Source organism: Lycium barbarum, chromosome 4 (assembly GCF_019175385.1).
Source record: "Lycium barbarum isolate Lr01 chromosome 4, ASM1917538v2, whole genome shotgun sequence".
In the NCBI taxonomy this organism is placed as follows: Eukaryota; Viridiplantae; Streptophyta; class Magnoliopsida; order Solanales; family Solanaceae; genus Lycium; species Lycium barbarum.
This window is the reverse complement of record NC_083340.1, coordinates 97834347-97855495: the sequence shown is the minus strand read 5'-3', so window position 1 is coordinate 97855495 and position 21149 is coordinate 97834347. Positions and strand designations below refer to the sequence as shown.

Below are 21149 nucleotides of genomic sequence, written 5' to 3'. Positions count from 1 at the left end.
AACAAAAATTAAAAAAAAATAAAAATTTAAACGTATAACGTGGACTGATCCACGTTTTACCTCTAAAGTTTTTTTTTTTTCGAGCACTAAAAAAAAATTTGGTAAACTTTTTTTTTTTTTTTGCAACACTTAGTGTGTTTTTTCATACTTTGACCAATGATTAGTCGTGTGTGAAGACTCCGAAACGTCAATATTTTATATAGAACCTGATATTTTTTTCTGCGTACAATAATGTAGGCTCAATACATCAAGGATACGTATACGTTCGGATCGTCATTTTAGGGGTTGAAAAGGTGCCCGAAGTAAGTTTTGTTTGAAAATTTCAAACTTAGTGTTTTCATACTTTGACCAATGATTAGTCGTGTGTGAAGACTCCAAAACGTCAATATTTTATATAGAACTTGATATTTTTTCTGCGTACAATAATGTAGGCTCAATACATCAAGGATACGTAGACGTTCGGATAGTCATTTTAGGGGTTGAAAAGGTACCCGAAGTTAGTTTTGTTTAAGGTTTAAGTGTTTTATTTTTTAAAGTTTTGATTTACGCGTGTTATTTTTTAATCACGACATAACTTTATTTTGAATATAAATATAATTCTAAAAAATATAGGGAGAAAAACTAGTTGTAAAGTCGTCAAACTTTAGATGGTCATAACTTTGCGCTCGGACGTCCGTTTTACGCGTTTTTTTTTTTAACTTGCGTATTTTTTCGAGATCTATGCGGGCAAACTGCCGCAAGGCGGTTTGGCCGAGCCGATTTTTAAAAAAACGCCTTTTATCCCATTCAATTTCGATTTTCCCCCAAATTGGCGTAAAATTTTCAGTTTTATTTACTTATAATGTTATATCCCGCATTTTTGTGCAATCGGATAATTCAAGACAATCGCGGGAGGACAACAAGCAAGGCCATATTTTATCTTGTTTGGCACATGAGTTGCTTATGAAAAGTTTAGAAGTGGAAATATGGAGAAAGACGAAGGGTAAATTTGAAAATTGGAAAAATACCTTCCATGAATTACAAGAACTAGCCAATACAATTGGGCTTGAAATTTTAAGCAAAAAGGAGAGGCCCAACCGGCCATGTACATGGGCTAGGCCCATATTGAATAAAATTGGTGAATAAAAAAGATGACTAAGTCATCTTTATCACAAAAAATCTCTAGAACTTTCAAGAAAGCAAAAGAGAGAAAAGAATGAGAAAAACCCCAAGGCCTTTCGGCCAAGAGAAAAATTGCCAAGAAAAATTGATAAAAATTTCTTCAAAAATCATTTTCCACTAATTAAAGGGTCCCAAACAAGGTGGAGTAGTCATTGGAACAAGAAAATACAAGTTCTTGAAGTTACAACTTTGGCTAAGTTGGAGGATCAAAGAAGAAGGTGAGAATTCATCTCCTTTAGATGTTATGAATATTTATGCATGTTGTAGTGTGCAAAAGTGAATGAAATTCATGAAGAACAAGAAAATAGCATGTGGCCGTGCATGTATATGTAGGTGTAATGTTACACCTCGGAAAAATCTTCCGTTGGTACGCAAGTGAATGAACTAGCGAAATACGAGTATCAGGTTAATGATGACTTAAGAGCATTTTGGGAAAGAGTTATAACGTCCCTTAGATTGGTATTGAAGTGTTAAACAAGTGTTAAGAAGGTTCCATGAGGATCGGAGATCAAACGAAGTGGCGAAACTAAGTTCAGTGACTGATGAGTTCTACGGCTCATTATACGGACCGTATAATGTTATACGGACCGTATAGTGGACCGTAAAATCATCACAGTGAAGGTTGGTTGCTGGTGGAATTTTACGGTCAGTTATACGGACCGTATAACGAACCGTCGAATGGTCACAGTGAAAGGTTGTTCACTGGTAACGTTTTACGGTCAGTTATACGGACCGTAAAACTGTTTTACGGACCGTATAACGGACCGTCAAGTAGTCACAGTGAAGGGGTGCTGGGCAGACCCATTTCACGGTCTATTATACGGACCGTATAACCATTATACGGACCGTATAATGGACCGTATAATGGAACCCGACAGTTCAGTGATGATTTAATAAATAAAGACCAAGTTCATGAAAATCATTTTCACATTTCCTCTCTCTCTCTAAAACATCTCTCTACAACTTTTGTACAAGTTTTCAAGGGTATTAATCCATCAACCACATTAAACAAGTAAATCCAAGGTAGAAACCCATCAAGGATCATCTAAAGTCAAGAAACCCAAATGGAGAAAAACTAGGGTTTTACTCAAAGTGGAGTATTATCAACAAAAGCTTGTCCCTACAACTTCTAAGGTAAGATTCATGATTTTTATATGATGTTTACAGTATTGGAGAATTAAAATGCATGGATTGTAGAAAACATGGTCCACTAGGGCATGAATGATGAATAGTGACGTTTTTGAGACATAGTTTGAATTGAATCATGATTGTTGTTGTATTGTGATATGAGTGTGTTATAAATGACGTTAAGATCATGAAATAGGCATTGTATATGGATGAACGAAGTTGGGTGTTGTGACCATAAATAGGGACAAATGGAAGTGAATTGAGAATGTGGATAATGTAGATGATTAATGGCCATGGAAATGATATTATAAATGTGTTGTTGACGTTTGGGGGGGGGGGGGGGGGGGTTGAATTATGATATGGACAAATGTTGTATAGGTAAAGGAGATGCTGTCCAATTTTCTCTAGTTCTAGCCACGTGCACTAGTTATCGATACTAATGATAGTATGGCCTTAATGAAGGTAGAAACGTGAGCATCGAAGGAATACGTGCAAGTGTAGAATAATTCGACAAAGAGGTATGTAAGGCTAACCCTTCTTTCATAAGGCATGGTTCTTTGGCCAAACTCCTAATCCCTCTATATGAGCATGTTGACTACAAATGTTTCACATTCCGAGCTCATAAGCTCACTATCCTTGATTGGTACTACGAATGCGCTACGCACCTCAGGTGACGAGTAAGACTACGATATAGAAGTAACGATAACGATAATGATAGTAATGATGATGGTGATAATAATGATGCTAAAGGTGCCTACGGGCTGTTATACTCATACGTGCCTATGAAGGGCTATAATGAAACCCCGAGCTTATAACGCCGGGTAGAATATATGTGTATGAATATGTATAGAATATGTATACGATTACGAAACGCGCACACACATCTGCAGATGGTACGGATAACCCTGAAGCCTTGGCAGGGCCAGGTATAAGTAACATTGAGCCTTGGTTGGCCAAGTATGTATATGAAACACTGATCCAATGAGGTCGGGTACGCTATGTAAATGCCATGTATACGAAATGACTATGTATGTATATATTATGTAAAAGAATGTGATGAGACTATGCATAAGAATACGAATAAGGACATGTATACTAATACGAGCACAAGTATGGTACGCGTTTTATTATGGGGCACGAATGACGATGTGAGTAAGTAAGCGACATGATGATGATGATATTATTGTCTCCCCTCCTATGTTATTCCATACATTGTTCATTATGTTGTATATCAATGTTAATCATGCTTTACATACTCAGTACATTCTTCGTACTGACGTCCTTTTGTTTGTGGACGCTGCGTCATGCCCGCAGGTGCACAGGGAGACAGACTTGACCCATAGATGCCTATTTGAAGATTTCATAGAGAGCTGCATTTCCTTCGGAGCCATATCTTTTGGGTACTCATTCTTTTGTGTATATAATTATGGGCATAGCGGGGTCCTGTCCCGCTCATGATATATCATACTCTTAGAGGCTCGTAGTCATGTGTATGTGGGTAGAGATGTTTGGCCATGTCGGCCTATGTTTTGTATATCTTTTGTTGGCCTCGTCGGCCTTGTATATTTGACGTGGCATAGATGCCCATGATATGTTAATTGATGATGGTCGTCCAATGGGACTAGCTTGATTAATGATTTAAAATGCATGAAATGAAATATGGTTCACCTAGATGTTATGATATGCATGATAAGGGGGTGCCCGAGTGGGGTAGCACCGGGTGCTCGTCGTGGCCCCCTAGTCGGGTCGTGACAAAAGTGGTATCAGAGCAGTTCAGTCCTAGGATGTGTCTACGAGCCGTGTCTAGTAGAGTCTTGGTTATGGGTGTGTTGCGCGCCACACTTATAAACGAGAAGCTGCGGACATCTTAGGAATATATGACCTTCTTTCTTCATAAGAATCGTGCGATAAAGCTATGATGTAAGAAATTCTTGTTCTTAAATCGTGTGTTGTGTATTTCAGAGATGTTTAAAAAGAAAAAGGCTACAGCAGCCCAAAGGGGCAAGACTGTGGCAGAAAAGCGGGCTGAAAGAGCACCGCCACCGGTAGTAGAGGAAGATGAGTCCCAGAGTGCGGCTCAATCTCAGTCCTCCCAGACAGTGCCTATTACTGAGGAGCACGTGGGAGCCTCAGCCCCAGCTCCAGCTCCAGAGAGGCCATTAATTTGTTGACTCAGTTGGTTGCGGCCCAGACTCAGAGGCCAAGCGCATGGCAAGGTGACAGGACTGTTAGCGCAAGGGCCCGTGACTTCATTTCTTTGAAACCCCCGGAATTCTTTGGGTCGAAACTGGAGGAGGATCCCCAGAACTTTGTTGATGGTATGCTAAGGACGCTCCGATTGATACATGCTTCAGACACCGAATCGGTGGAGCTAGCGTCATACAGATTGAGGGATGTCTCAATCCAGTGGTACACGGTTTGGATGGCTTCGCGGGGAGCCAATGCACCTCCGCCGGTATGGCAAGAGTTTGTCGATGCTTTTCTCCGTCACTACATGCCTCCAGAAGTTCGGCGAGCTAGGGCCGATAAATTCTTGAATCTGAGGCAAGGTAGCATGAGTGCTACAGAGTATAGTCTCCGCTTCAATTCCTTGGCTAGGTATGCTTCGGCCATGGTAGCGGATATGGGCGATCGGGTGCACCGGTTTGTGAAGGGCCTAGGGCCACATTTGATGGATAAATGCTTGACTGCATCTCTTCAGGATGGCATGGATATTGCACGTATTCAGGCGCATGCTCAGGAATTGGAGGAACACCTACAGCAGCGGAGGAATGAACGTGAACAGGATAGGGGACATAGCAAGAGGGCTAGATCTTCGGGGCCGATGAGTGAGTCCAGAGGTGGGCACCGGCAGCAGCCCCCTAGGCATGCAGGCTACTCTATGACCAGCGCGCCCCCACGGTTTTCAGGCCAGAGATTGGATAGATCTGCTCATTCAGGGCCGAGCCCGAGTTATTCAGGGCCTCAGTATAGAGATGATTCAGGCCAGTCTAGACCACCCGTGCCACGATGTTCCCAGTGTGGGAAGTTGCATTGGGGTCAGTGCCGATCAGGTTCAGATGCTTGCTATTCTTGTGGTCGACCAGGCCACATTATACGTGATTGCCCCTCAGTACAGGGTAGAGGTAGGGCCCAGCCATCAGGGTCGATAGCCGGGTCTTCAGCATCTGCACGCCCTATGGGTCCAGGTTCACATGCGCCGGTTGGCCATGGTAGAGGTAGAGGCAGAGCTCCCAGTTCCAGCGGTCCTCAGCACCGTATTTATGCTTTGGCTGGACGCCAAGATCTTGAGTCTTCTCTTGATGTGGTCACAGGTATATTATCGGTATTCTCTCATGATGTATATGCTTTGATTGATCCGGGCTCCACATTGTCTTATGTTACTCCATATGTTGCGGGTCGATTTATAATTGAACCGGAGTCTATTAAGCCTTTTGAGGTGTCTACGCCCGTTGGCGAATCGGTGATAGCTAGCCGAGTGTATAGAGATTGCGTAGTTGTGATATGTGACCGTCGTACAGTAGCTGATTTGCATGAACTAAAAATGGTAGATTTTGATGTTATTATGGGCATGGATTGGTTGGCTTCTTGCTACGCCAATGTTGATTGTAGAACGAAGATGGTTCGTTTCCAGTTCCCGGGCGAACCAGTCTTAGAATGGAAAGGGAATACGGCGTCACCAAAGGGTAGGTTTATTTCCTATCTAAAAGCGAGGAAGATGATCACTAAAGGGAGTATTTATCACCTAGTGCGAGTTCAAGATGTAGAAGCTGAGTCGCCGACTCTTCAGTCAGTTCCGATAGTGAACGAATTTCCGGATGTGTTCCCGGAAGAGCTTCCAGGCCTTCCTCCCGAGCGAGAGATAGATTTTGCGATTGATGTGTTGCCAGACACTAATCCCATATCTATTCCTCCCTATAGGATGGCACCCGCAGAGTTGAAAGAGTTGAAGGAGCAATTGAAAGACTTACTTGAAAAAGGCTTCATTCGGCCTAGTTCATCCCCGTGGGGAGCACCCGTATTGTTCGTCCGGAAGAAGGATGGCTCCTTGAGAATGTGCATCGATTATCGGCAATTGAATAAAGTGACAATTAAGAACAAGTATCCCCTCCCGAGGATTGATGATTTATTTGATCAATTGCATGGTGCCAAGTGGTTTTCAAAGATTGATTTGAGGTCCGGGTATCACCAAGTAAGAGTTAGGGAGAAAGATATCCCTAAGACAACTTTCAGAACAAGATATGGCCATTTCGAGTTCCGAGTAATGTCGTTTGGGCTAACTAATGCACCGGCAGTGTTTATGGACTTAATGAACAATGTATTCAGGCCTTTTCTGGACCTATTCGTGATTGTATTCATCGACAATATCCTAGTGTACTCTAGATCCGAGGCTGAGCATGCGGAGCATTTGCGAACCGTCCTTGGAGTTCTTCGAGCTCGAGAGCTGTTTGCAAAATTCTCCAAATGTGAGTTTTGGTTGAACTCGGTATCATTTCTGGGCCATATTGTTGCGGCTGATGGTATTCGAGTGGATAGTCAAAAGATCGAGGCAGTGAAAACTTGGCCAAGGCCCACAACCCCTACAGAGGTTCGTAGATTTTTGGGCTTAGCCGGGTATTACAGAAGATTTGTTGAGGGTTTCTCTTCTATTTCTGCACCGCTCACAAAGTTGACTCAGAAGTCAGCTAAGTTTCAATGGACAGATGCTTGTGAACGTAGTTTCCAAAAGTTGAAAGACAGATTGACTTCTGCCCCAGTCTTGACACTTCCAGAGGGAGTGGAAGGGTATGTTGTTTATTGTGATGCTTCAGGCGTCGGGCTAGGCTGTGTATTGATGCAAAATGGTAAGGTGATCGCGTATGCTTCTAGACAACTACGGAAACATGAACAGAATTATCCTACCCATGACTTAGAATTGGCCGCGGTGGTCCATGCTTTAAAGATATGGAGACATTACTTGTATGGTGTCCACGTGGATATTTATACAGATCATAAGAGTCTCCAGTACATCTTCAAGCAGAAAGAGTTAAATTTGCGGCAACGACGATGGCTAGAGTTGCTAAAAGACTATGACGTTGAAATCCTGTACCACCCCGGAAAGGCAAATGTTGTGGCCGATGCTCTTAGCCGCAGGTCTATGGGAAGCTTATGCGATGTGCGACAAGAAAAGAGAGAAATGACCCGTGGGCTTCAGCAGCTAGCCAGCCTAGGGGTCCGAGTAGTGGACTCAGGTAGCAGCAGAGCTACCATTCAGAATTCGGCAGTTTCGTCGCTAGTAGCGGAAGTAAAAGAGCGGCAAGGTGAGGATTCCAGGCTAATGCAGTACAGAGATACGCTCGCTCAGAAAGAGGGGTCACCATTTGAGATTTCGGGAGACGGATCCCTCCGATGCCGAGGCAAGCTATGTGTCCTCGATGTGGCAGACTTACGCCACCAGATTTTGAGAGAGGCTCATTGTTCCCGTTACTCCGTTCACCCTGGAACGACGAAGATGTATCATGATCTTAAGTCTATATATTGGTGGAATGAGATGAAGAAAGATGTAGCGGAGTTTGTAGCCCAATGTCCCAATTGCCAACAAGTAAAAAATAGAACACCAAAAGTCGGGTGGCTTATTGCAAGATATAGAAATCCCAACTTGGAAGTGATTAATATGGATTTCATTACAGGGCTACCTCGTTCTCGACACAAGTATGATTCCATATGGGTGATTGTGGATAGACTCACTAAATCAGCTCATTTCTTACCGGTCAGGACGACCTATGTGGCAGAAGATTATGCAAGGCTTTATGTTAAAGAAATAGTGAGACTCCATGGTGTCCCAGTGTCTATTATCTCCGATAGAGGAACTCAGTTTACGGCCAAATTTTGGGAGTCCTTTCAAGAGGGTCTAGGGACCCAAGTGCGCCTTAGCACGGCATTTCACCCACAGACCGATGGGCAAGCTGAACGCACCATCCAGACTCTTGACGATATGTTACGGGCATGCATGATAGATTTTGGGGGAAATTGGGATGACCATTTGCCACTCATTGAGTTTGCTTACAATAATAGTTATCACTCCAGCATCCTAATGGCACCATATGAAGCTTTATATGGGCGAAAGTGTAGATCCCCGATTGGGTGGTTTGAAACGGGAGAGGCCAAGTTAATGGGGCCCGATTTGGTCCAACAAGCCATAGAGAAAGTCAAGCTCATACAAGATCGGTTGTTGGCGGCTCAAAGTCGCCAAAAGTCTTATGCGGATAATCGTCGAAGGGACTTAGAGTTTCAAGTTAAGGATTGGGTGTTTTTGAAAGTGTCACCGATGAAGGGCGTTATGAGATTTGGCAAAAAGGGGAAGCTTAGTCCCCGGTATATAGGGCCTTATGAAATTGTGCGAAAGATAGGCAAAGTGGCCTATGAATTAGACTTACCTCCAGACTTGGAGTCAGTTCACCCGGTTTTCCATGTCTCGATGCTTCGGAAGTGTGTTGGAGATCCTACGAGGGTCGTCCCAGTGAATGATATTCAAGTGACAGAAAAGTTAACTTATGATGCAATACCCATTGCCATATTAGATAGGCAAGTACGGAGGCTTAGAAACAAAGAAGTGGCCTCAGTTAAAGTTTTGTGGAAAAATAACAATCGAGAGGAAATGACATGGGAAGCGGAAGAAAATATGCAATCCAAGTACCCGCATTTATTTCATCCCTTGGGAGAAGTCCAAGATGAGACGTCAAAATCATAAGGTATGGATGTTTTCCTTTTATGCTTTTGGGTCGTGTGTGGCCAAAATTTTCATGTTGTTATGATGTGGCCCTGTGTGGCATCGATATTATGGGTTGTTGTGACAGGTTGTTAGTGCCATGTTATAGGGGAAACTCTGGCGAAATTTTTATAAAATCCCGGGTGTTCTCAACATTCGAGGACGAATGTTCTTAAGGGGGGAGAATGTTACACCTCGGAAAAATCTTCCGTTGGTACGCAAGTGAATGAACTAGAGAAATACGAGTATCAGGTTAATGATGACTTAAGGGAATTTTGGGAAAGAGTTATAACGTCCCTTAGATTGGTATTGAAGTGTTAAACAAGTGTTAAGAAGGTTCCATGAGGATCGGAGATCAAACGAAGTGGCGAAACTAAGTTCAGTGACTGATGAGTTCTACGGCTCATTATACGGACCGTATAATGTTATACGGACCGTATAGTGGACCGTAAAACCATCACAGTGAAGGTTGGTTGCTGGTGGAATTTTACGGTCAGTTATACGGACCGTATAAATTTATACGGACCGTATAACGAACCGTCGAATGGTCACAGTGAAAGGTTGTTCACTGGTAACGTTTTACGGTTAGTTATACGGACCGTAAAACTGTTTTACGGACCGTCAAGTAGTCACAGTGAAGGGGTGCTGGGCAGAACCATTTCACGGTCTATTATACGGACCGTATAATGGACCGTATAATGGAACCCGACAGTTCAGTGATGATTTAATAAATAAAGACCAAGTTCATGAAAATCATTTCCACATTTCCTCTCTCTCTAAAACATCTCTCTACAACTTTTGTACAAGTTTTCAAGGGTATTAATCCATCAACCACATTAAACAAGTAAATCCAAGGTAGAAACCCATCAAGGATCATCTAAAGTCAAGAAACCCAAATGGAGAAAAACTAGGGTTTTACTCAAAGTGGAGTATTATCAACAAAAGCTTGTCCCTACAACTTCTAAGGTAAGATTCATGATTTTTATATGATGTTTACAGTATTGGAGAATTAAAATGCATGGATTGTAGAAAACATGGTCCACTAGGGCATGAATGATGAATAGTGACGTTTTTGAGACATAGTTTGAATTGAATCATGATTGTTGTTGTATTGTGATATGAGTGTGTTATAAATGACGTTAAGATCATGAAATAGGCATTGTATATGGATGAACGAAGTTGGGTGTTGTGACCATAAATAGGGACAAATGGAAGTGAATTGAGAATGTGGATAATGTAGATGATTAATGGCCATGGAAATGATATTATAAATGTGTTGTTGACGTTTGGGGGGGGGGGGGGGGGGTTGAATTATGATATGGACAAATGTTGTATAGGTAAAGGAGATGCTGTCCAATTTTCTCTAGTTCTAGCCACGTGCACTAGTTATCGATACTAATGATAGTATGGCCTTAATGAAGGTAGAAACGTGAGCATCGAAGGAGTACGTGCAAGTGTAGAATAATTCGACAAAGAGGTATGTAAGGCTAACCCTTCTTTCATAAGGCATGGTTCTTTGGCCAAACTCCTAATCCCTCTATATGAGCATGTTGACTACAAATGTTTCACATTCCGAGCTCATAAGCTCACTATCCTTGATTGGTACTACGAATGCGCTACACACCTCAGGTGACGAGTAAGACTACGATATAGAAGTAACGATAACGATAATGATAGTAATGATGATGGTGAAAATAATGATGCTAAAGGTGCCTACGGGCTGTTATACTCATACGTGCCTATAAAGGGCTATAATGAAACCCCGAGCTTATAACGCCGGGTAGAATATATGTGTATGAATATGTATAGAATATGTATACGATTACGAAACGCGCGCACACATCTGCAGATGGTACGGATAACCCTGAAGCCTTGGTAGGGCCAGGTATGAGTAACATTGAGCCTTGGTTGGCCAAGTATGTATATGAAACACTGATCCAATGAGGTCGGGTACGCTATGTAAATGCCATGTATACGAAATGACTATGTATGTATATATTATGTAAAAGAATGTGATGAGACTATGCATAAGAATACGAATAAGGACATGTATACTAATACGAGCACAAGTATGGTACGCGTTTTATTATGGGGCACGAATGACGATGTGAGTAAGTAAGTGACATGATGATGATGATATTATTGTCTCCCCTCCTATGTTATTCCATACATTATTCATTATGTTGTATATCAATGTTAATCATGCTTTACATACTCAGTACATTCTTCGTACTGACGTCCTTTTGTTTGTGGACGCTGCGTAATGCCCGCAGGTGCACAGGGAGACAGACTTGACCCATAGCTGCCTATTTGAAGATTTCATAGAGAGCTCCATTTCCTTCGGAGCCATATCTTTTGGGTACTCATTCTTTTGTGTATATAATTATGGGCATAGCGGGGTCCTGTCCCGCTCATGATATGTCATACTCTTAGAGGCTCGTAGTCATGTGTATGTGGGTAGAGATGTTTGGCCATGTCGGCCTATGTTTTGTATATCTTTTGTTGGCCTCGTCGGCCTTGTATATTTGACGTGGCATAGATGCCCATGATATGTTAATTGATGATGGTCGCCCAATGGGACTAGCTTGATTAATGATTTAAAATGCATGAAATGAAATATGGTCCACCTAGATGTTATGATATGCATGATAAGGGGGTGCCCGGGTGGGGTAGCACCGGGTGCTCGTCGTGGCCCCCTAGTCGGGTCGTGACATGTAAGAATCATGTTTCAATTATTTCATCTAGTATTTGGTTATTATTGTTGAGAATGTTATGTGGAAAGTGAAAGTTGAATGATTTTGGAAAGAATGTAGTTGTGTATGCATGATGAAGCCGTGAGTGTGTAGTGTGTATGTGGCCGTGTATACATGATGTATAGTCGTGTATATTGGTGAGTTGTGAAAGAATAATGAGCGAGTTGTAATTAATGTTTTAGTTGTTGTGTCGTAGATTTTATTTCGCAACTAAAGACTTGATAAGTTTGATGAAGTTTTGGTAATTGGAAGATTGTGTGAATTGAAAAATGATGTTCTTGCATGGATAGCGTGTAATGATATTAGTATGATGTTGTTGGAACGTATGCTATAAGGTCGCTATTGTGTTCATTGAAGTTGGAAGGTTTTGAAGAAAGTGGTAAATTGAGATCATGTGTCTTGAATGGAATATGTGAATCGCTAGTGTAGTTGTTGAATTATATTAATAGTTTGGCCGGGTTTGAATTCCCGGGTTGTGATTGATGAGAATTTGGCTATGTTGAATGTTGAGGATGGTATATTTACAGAGGAAGTGCTGCCGAAATTTCGGTAGCCAAGTGTTTCCTTAAGATTCTAACTCTAAGTATCCTAATAAGAGTTTTGGTAAACATGACCAATTTGCAGATTTTGACGAGATTGCAACGTGAATTTGGAATAGCAAAAGGAGCGGAAAGAGGTATGTAAGGCTTCACCCTTCTTTCTATGGCATGTCTTAGATGTAATAAGTCGGGTACGAGCCTCGGGGACAACCCTAGTCCCCGGAATCCGCACCTAAAGTTTTCCACTTTTTGTTCAATAGAATTGAACTAGAAAGTGTGCAAATGATGGAAAGACCTCTTAAACCCTTAGAACTTGCATAAGTGGGACCCGATTACCCTAGAACCCTCACAAGTAATGACATGACACGTAACATATGTAAATCATATACGCCACCCCATCCGGCCCGAGGTGGGCCCGTTACTCTCAGATTTTCCTTACAGTCTTGCTTGACTTACTTGAAGTGAATCCAAAGGGAACCTTTGATCCCGATTTCGTTACCAAATGATAAGTACTATGACTCCTCTAACGAGGGCACTTCCATGACGATAATGATAACAATGATGTTAGATAAGAGGATATGCCTATGATACGTACTACCGGAATGACTCTATGACTAAGATGACTAAGCTAAGTATCTTATGTAAACACGAAGATGTTAAACTAATTTTTGAATCCTATTTATATTTCCTAGCTATGACTTTATTTTCTAAAGATTTCAAAGTCTAGGAACTGTCATCTATGATGCCCACGATTTCATTCTACGTTTACTTTAATATTATTCTCCGTTGATAGTCTCACCTTAAAATACTCGTTCCTTCAAGGTGAGACAAAGCGATCACGAGTATTCTATAATGTAATCGGAGGTTACCGACTTTATGTCACTCCGATAGACGTAACTTTCTTTGGACTCCCGTGCATGCTGGTTATATGGTACAGGGATATGTGTATGGACATGTATATGTATATAGGACAAGTATTTGTATATAAGACATGTATATGTATAATAGAGAAGTAAATGTGCACGTATATGTATATGGGGAAAGGGGAAGGGCCACTGTTATATCACCACCTGATTCAGCTGGATTTCATCCTGGACGCGGGATGCCCGGACGCGGGATATGGGAGAGCCGTACGCGGCGTCTGTATATATATGATGTACAATATATATGATATGATGTGTTGGGACACCGTTGGGGAGGGGGGGTTGGGAGAGCCGATGTATTCGGCGTCTGTAAATGTGAGTAAAAGATACCGTTTACTGAATTGTACTGTTTTCTGTATACGAGAATAAGGGACACCGTGTTCTGAAAAAAGGGGCAATGCTATGACATGATATGCTATGCCAAGATATACTATGATATGAGATGCTACGACATGACGTGATACGACACGCTATGATAGAGCAGTACATAATATGATAAAATATGACACGATATAAATCCTATTTTCTGTGTCTACGAGAAAGAAATGTCTCAAAGAGAAAAGGACAAGCCTACATGATAGCCGGCCTGAAACAGAGGCCTTCTCACGTACAGGTTACTTTCCTGCCCCGTTATATGTCCTATGACTCCATGATACTGTTAATCGTACTCTATGTTACTGTTTATATTATCTTTTATGCCTTACATACTCGGTACACTATTCGTACTGACGTCCCTTCTTGTGGACGCTGCGTTTCATGCCGCGCAGGTCAGCAGACAGGTGGACGTGATCCTTAGAAGTTCTACCAACCACACTTGACAGCGCTCCAGTTGTTTCGGAGCCTCACTCCAGCGGTACTATTTTGTGTATGTACATTCGGGCACGACAGTACTCGGCCCTTTCCATGTATAAGTGTACTATGTCTAGAGGCTCGTAGACAGATATGCACAGTCAGCTATGTACAGTTAGATGTGTTGTATTTTGAATTGTTCGTGTCCCGGTATAACACGATAGCGGAAAGCTTACTACTTATGTTTATGGTGACGCTGCTAATGTTAATGTTCAGAAAGGAAAAAAAAAATATGGCTCTGTTTACACGGCTTGCCATGAGGTAAAGGTAAAATGATAGATAAGGGGTGCTCGGTACAGGTATCGGGTACTCGTCACGGCCCCTAGTCGGGTCGTGACATATAAGATGATGATACGCAATAGATTTCAACGTAAAACTCCCGGGGTAATGTAGCTGTGAATGTCAATTTCACTTCTGCGGTTTCAATTGTTGAAAATAAAGCTGACTAATTTTCTCGATATATAAAGTTGACTAAAATAACCTTACAGTCAAACACTAAGCTTTTTCAAACAAAACTTATTTCGGGCACCTTTTCAACCCCTAAAATGACTATCCAAACGTCTACATATCCTTGATGTATTGAGCCTACATTATTGTACGTAGAAAAAAATATCAGGTTCTATATAAAATATTGACGTTTCGGAGTCTTCACACACGACTAATCATTGGTCAAAGTATGAAAAAATACACTAAGTGTTGCAAAAAAAAAAAAAAAAAAATTACCAAATTTTTTTTTTTAGTGCTCGAAAAAAAAAAAAAAACTTTAGAGGTAAAACGTGGACTGATCCACGTTATACAAAATATATTGTATAACGTGGATCAGTCCACGTTATACGTTTAAATTTTTTTTTTTTTTAATTTTTGTTGACAGCCGCAAAATTTTTTTGGGGTATATCGTGGGCGGATCCACGATATACCCCTTTTGGTATATAAATTTTTGGTCATCCCCTTTTGGTAAATACCGTGTATTTTTATACCCTTTAGGCTCCGGACTCCGCGTAAGATCCTGTTTAATTGGAAGCAACAAATAACGGCAAACTTAAGATCTCCCATCGTTGTCATTAGATTACAGTTTACTTAGCAATGACAAGAGCTGCAACTAGTAAACTCATAGTTTCAGCATTGCAACCTACTGCATATGGATGACATTAGCAACTATACATAGATTTGAAACCTACAGGATAAAGGACAGATGGAACTGCATACAAGAAGTTTCAAATATTCCAACAATGGTCATAGGTATTGGACCTTTACCCCCAGAAGTGAGGAAATGAGATTTTCTCGTGAGCAGCATTGGTATAAAAAGTACAAATTACGAATTCATCATACATCTTGCGTGAGTGAAACAGCTTCAATCACAACACCATTCTAAGAACCCCAGTTCGGAAGGTTAGCGGTGGCTTCGTTCACCATTTTTACCAGAGTAACCTGCCAAAACCAAATACGTACTCAACTAAGATAAATAGGATGAAAGGTCAAAAGAAGATTTCTTTCATTGACCACAGGCACTGCATGAAGGATATCACTGTATGTATGCCACAACAGCAAAATAGATCTCTCAACAGATATACATGTTTTAAATCTGTTGGAAACTTAATGTGGATTGTAAGGCACGATTATGGAAAAGAAAAAGATCATCTAATGCTCATTCATAGAGCAGAAGAAAATTATTAGGCACATTTTGCACTCGGAATGTCCAGAGATGAAGTATCTTTTACAAATAAAGTATGTACTATTATTGTTGGCTTAACTTAAAGCCTTGTTTCAGGTCAAAAACCTTTTGGTCTCACTCTAGTTCACTGTTAGAAGTTCTATCGAAATAAGCTCACATCTAATTAAGAGCAAGTGACTTAATTGTACACAGCTACAAATATTTAAGCTGCCAACTAGGTCAACGGTTTTACTTGACACATAAAAGAAAAAGAAAAAATAGATTAAGTGAATCTACAAGCAAAGGTCGATATTTGTGGAGCTAGTTTATTAAGTTGAAAAAAAAAAAAAAACTTTGGAATAATTTCAATCTGATATTGAAGTATCTGACTGAGTGTATTGAACAGAGTTGACAAAGAAACTAGCATGTTGAACAAACTTTAAATGGTAATCATGACAAAAGATGATTATTGTTCTCTACACATTCGAGGCTTCAACTTCTGATCAAGTGAAGAAAGCATGCTATCCCTTACCAAGAGCATGATGCAAATGAAGATAAAGGAAATTATCCATGCTCACCATTTCCGGAATTTGAGGGCTACTTTAATTGATAGTAACTTTTTTTAATGGTTTAAAACCTTTTGCGAATATCTTATCAGAGTTTAGAATTTGGAAAATGTACATGTTACTAACAAAAAAATTTATGAGAAGATAATAGACTCTTTTGTACCTGTCTACTTCAACCATCATTTATTCATAGCAACTATCCATTCAGTAAGAAGTCAGCAAGGTTAACAGCAAGCAAGCAAGCAAAAAAAAAAAAGTAATGAAAGTTTATCAGTAAAGTAATTATGAGCTTTATTTTTGAGATATATTTGCACATAACATGCGACTTTTAATTATTAGAGGTATAATTTGATAATAATAAGAACAAAAAGCATGCCCCCCCTGGATTCCTGTTATGACGTGGTATTAAAGCTTAAGATGGAGACCTATAAAGACAGGATGAAACATACCACGCTCTCTGGAACACCAGGTGGAGGCAGAGAAAGGTTCTTCGGAGGCCATTTATCAGAATATGACCTTTTGTCGAATCTCCACTCTCCAATTTTTCCGTAGGTCATCTTTCCTTTCATATCATAGTCACATCCATATGTGTAATGAATTATGAACGCCTTGCCGATTTGTGTATCCCAAGGTGGCTGAAAACATTCAACAATACATTAAAAGTTGGGTTTCACATATTGCAATGAAATTTCACCTCACAACCAAAATAATGACAAGCTCATGATGATTTTAAAATTCTAGATGTCCTCCCCATGAAAGAAACCATAATAAGCTGGAAGCCTTTGCGACTTTGGTATATGAAAAGCAGAAAAGTAATGCTGCTAACCACACCAATGAAACGGAGAAAGGAATGAAATCAGGTCTATCTGAGATAAATCTTAATGTATCAGCAGATGCATATATGGAACAGATGAAGGTTCGAAAGTAAACGAGGAGAGCTATGCTATTTCAGTTTTCTCAAAGCAGTGCTTCTAAAGTTAGTATGAAACTTAGGAGGAAAAGGAAAACTCTCCAGGAAATCATCACTTCTCGCAAAACTTGCATTGCCCTTCAAATTAAAACTCGTCTTTACACATGTTTCAGACGTAGAATAAAATTTATAGACAATAAGGGTTTTCGTGAAGCAACAAGTAAAAAAGAAGAAGAAAAAGTTCTAATATATTCCCCCAAATTCATACTTAGCAACAATTTTTGGCTCTACTGCTGAAGGGAGATAAAGCATAGAACCAGAGAAAGTCTAACCCTCACAACCGCACACGAAATATAAACATCAATTCTTTGGTTTCATCATGTATAGAGTAAACAAATAGCTTATTTTAGAACCTGGATGCTATGATAGCCTTTTCTCAGGAATCCTCTTCAAATTGGCCTATGTTTATATCCAGAAAAATCTCGGTGCTATGAGCAAGTCCCTAACGCGCAATATACAAAGAAAAATCTTAGATAGGCACTCAAATCAGATGGAAATGGTGTATACTGATCCATGAAGCCCAGAACACATTCACTTGGGTTTTCCTTAGCACTTTCGGAACTATTAGTCTATCCTTCTATACTAGGTAGTTACTGAGCATAGCATCTGGAAATGCATTAGTACTTGACTCTGGTAATTTCTTTTGCCGTACATAGTACGCATCTTCTGGGTGCTTTTCAGTAATGAAACTTGCACTTTTACCTGATCAAAAAAACATAACCCACACAGCATATCTGAATACTTTGTTTGGGTGTTGAGCACCTCTAACAAAAGTTCCCTCATTCAAAGTTTTTTTCAAGTGTGTACAAGAATTCCGGAGGATGTAAAGATGTGATAATTAGTTATCGAATGCCATTTCAAGAAAAAGATAGTGATCAAATGGGCAATAGCATGTCTGCTTTATCTCTGTTTTGCCTTGGAAAGGAAAATGCAATAATACAATTAAACTATCAACATCTCAAATATGTAAATGGGAAAAATAAATAGGAAAACAAATGATCATACCTGAATCATGAATTCCTTGTGCAGTACGTTACCCACATTATGCAAAGCAGATGAAACTGCATAGGCATACCTGCATATGAATTAATAAAGGTCAGGCAAATTCTGATTATCCATTATATTTTTCAGTAACCAGGGCATGTGTTTTATTGATAAAAATATATAGTAATTAAAGTATAGGCTGATTACATCTCAAGCACCCAACCAAACGCTTTGTCTGCTTCAGGATCCTTTTTCATCGCCAAAGAAACATTCATCCATGTCGGAGCTATCTTCTTTAAAGCTTCCTATCATAATCGCACAGTAAAAGGAGAAATTAAAAGGAAATTCTCATTTAGAAAAGCTAAGGCAAGAACTAACTAACTTGTAAAATATTCTAGTACCTTCCCAACAATGACAGGGGAATTTCCTATGGGATCAATTTCTGTTATAGATCCCTTTTCTTCAGGGAAGAACTTTCTCAGTACAGACTCATATTTTTGGGGTTCTATGTAAAAGAAAGGGAATGCCGCTCCAAAGCCATCCTTAGATAGGTTCGGGATGGGCTTGACAATAACATGATCTGGCTCTGCCATCAATATGTAGCTGCACAAAAGAGTTACTAATGAGTAAATACTGCAAGAAATTTGTGCTACTCTGAGTTAATTTTAGGAGTGTGTTTCCATACTCTTCTTCAATTTCTGCTTGTTGAAGCCACTGAACAAAAGCCCATGGTCTATTGAGGACAATATAACCCTGAAATTGACAAATGGGATGAGAAGTGAGATATCACTTACCAGTTTATTCAAGGAAGCACCATTCAGAAAAGAATACAAAAGGAAAAGCAAAAACATAACAGTCACTCAGGCAACCAGTCGTGTATGTCCTCAATAGAAAGTTGTTTATTGCGTGAGGGTGAGAAATGTTTCATAAGATGTTTATTGCCCGAGGTAATCAATTGTTTAACCTTTTATTTTCTTACACTCGTTGGTCGCACTTCTATATGTATGCACCAAGAAAAGCATTTCCTGATGAAGTTGCTATTTTGACAGCTTTTTATTTTCTGTTTCTTTTATTGTGCTGTGATTCTTCTTTCTTTCCTCAATGTACAAATATATGTTACCATTCACCATAAAAAGAAAGTCTAACCACACATCCAATGCATTGTTAAATTCTTCTTTTTGATATGTAAACTCCAAGCCACCCTCCTCACTGGATAGAACTGCCGAGCTGTTGGTTGAACATTTGAGCAACCTCACTTGTCTCATTCACACTGAAAATACACTCTTCACTTGTCTTTCATGAATATACTTTAACATGTCTTTTTGTATTTCATATATCATTTATCAAACTGATATCTACTCCGGTACAGAGACTACATGAAGCTTTCATGTTACACAGAATGCATAACCGAACTTCATAGTCCATCAGAAAATAAAAGAAAAACAAGGATAATAAAAAGAGGCAAAGTTTTGATAAAGCCTAAAGACTCAGTTTAACATACTTTGAGAAGTCTTGCAATCAAACTGGAAATGAGAAGGTGTTGAAAAAATAAATGTGTAAACCATATTGTGCAATCTCTATTAGATGAGGCCAGTTCATACTACTCAACATAATATGAGAGGTGAAGTCCAAATTTCACTGAAAACATAATTAAGTAAACAAAAATGTGGTTTTCTTTAATACTCCCTCCGTCCCATATTACTTGTGTGCTCTCCTTTTTTAAAAGTCAACTATATAAACTTTGACCAACATTTTGAGATAAGAAGAATTGTATTTTGTAGTAATTTTCGTGTAGTTTTTTAATATCCAAATTATAAATTTTAAAATATTAAATTGATCTAATCCATTAGTGAACTTGACATTTGAAAAATGAAACAGGACAACTAATATGAGACGGAGTGAGTAGTTGAAACTTTTCTGATGAAGCACTTCACACACCAATCAATAAAAGCAACCAACTGACATAATTCAACAGCAACCGCATTGGGGAGAAAAAAGAAAGTCAGAATTGGTGATACCTGATCCATTCCAGAGGGAAGTGGCTGAGCAACAAAAGTAGGGATTTCATCCATGTACTTATCTGCCTTTCCAGAATGCAAGATCCTTGTAAACCCACCCATCTCTGAATTAGCCTCATCTTTATACTTCTTGAACCAGTAATACATAATCCTACTCTGCCACGTGTTGTATACTGAATCAGATGATGTCACTGCTGTATGGAACAACCTCTTCTTCTTGTTTTCTGATCTGTCTAATGGCATCTTGATTATTGGGTCTTGAGTAAGAAAAGTAGCAGTTTTTCTAGAAGGGCCAGGGAATTCTTGCTTGAAAGAAGCATTTGCTGAGATGAGGATGTTGTATGTGATCAATGCTGCTGAAAATGTAATCACCACTGTGAAGAAAATTTTCCCCCAACCCATGGAACCTCCTCCTTCTTTACATGATATGATAGATAGATATATATTGGGAAAATTGGAAGGTGGTAGCGAAGTGGAAAGAAGTCTTCGATTTGGAATCTGCCGCTCTTTGTCAGCTGGTGGGGAGTAGGTGGTCAGGGAAAATTATTGACTATTCTTAATTGTGATTTAATCAAATCATTGATTACAGTTGTTACACTCTAATACTCTATTTGCAAGTGAAACTTGAGTTGTGGGTGTGTGGGGGTTTTTTTGGGGGTGGGGGCGGGGGAGGGGGGTGTACTATGGGGGTATGGAACATGCTACTCCCTTGGTTCAAAATAATTGATGTTTCGCAAAAAAGAAGAGAGTATTTATTTTCTTACCCAAATTTATTCTAGACACATTCATATATTCCATAATAATTATATCAACCTAAAAAGACAAAAATAATCATAACTAAGGGTATTTTATTCAAAAG

General features: G+C 39.8%; 1 protein-coding gene across 2 annotated transcripts; it reads right to left on the bottom strand.

The window, feature by feature from the left end:
- Positions 1–15129: 15129 nt before the first annotated feature.
- Positions 15130–20859, bottom strand: LOC132636155 (hydroxyproline O-arabinosyltransferase 1-like). 2 transcript variants are annotated; one of them, XM_060352861.1, is made up of 7 exons: positions 20291–20854; positions 18958–19025; positions 18674–18875; positions 18480–18577; positions 18294–18363; positions 16768–16953; positions 15130–15529 (listed from the first exon to the last, which is right to left on the bottom strand). In XM_060352861.1, the coding sequence occupies exons 1-7, from the start codon at positions 20690–20692 to the stop codon at positions 15470–15472; spliced, it is 1086 nt and encodes a 361-aa protein (XP_060208844.1). In that variant the 5' UTR covers positions 20693–20854; the 3' UTR covers positions 15130–15469. The 2 variants fall into 2 exon arrangements, with proteins under 2 accessions (XP_060208844.1, XP_060208845.1); XM_060352862.1 differs by lacking the exon at positions 16768–16953 and having other exon boundaries at positions 20291–20859.
- Positions 20860–21149: the final 290 nt, after the last annotated feature.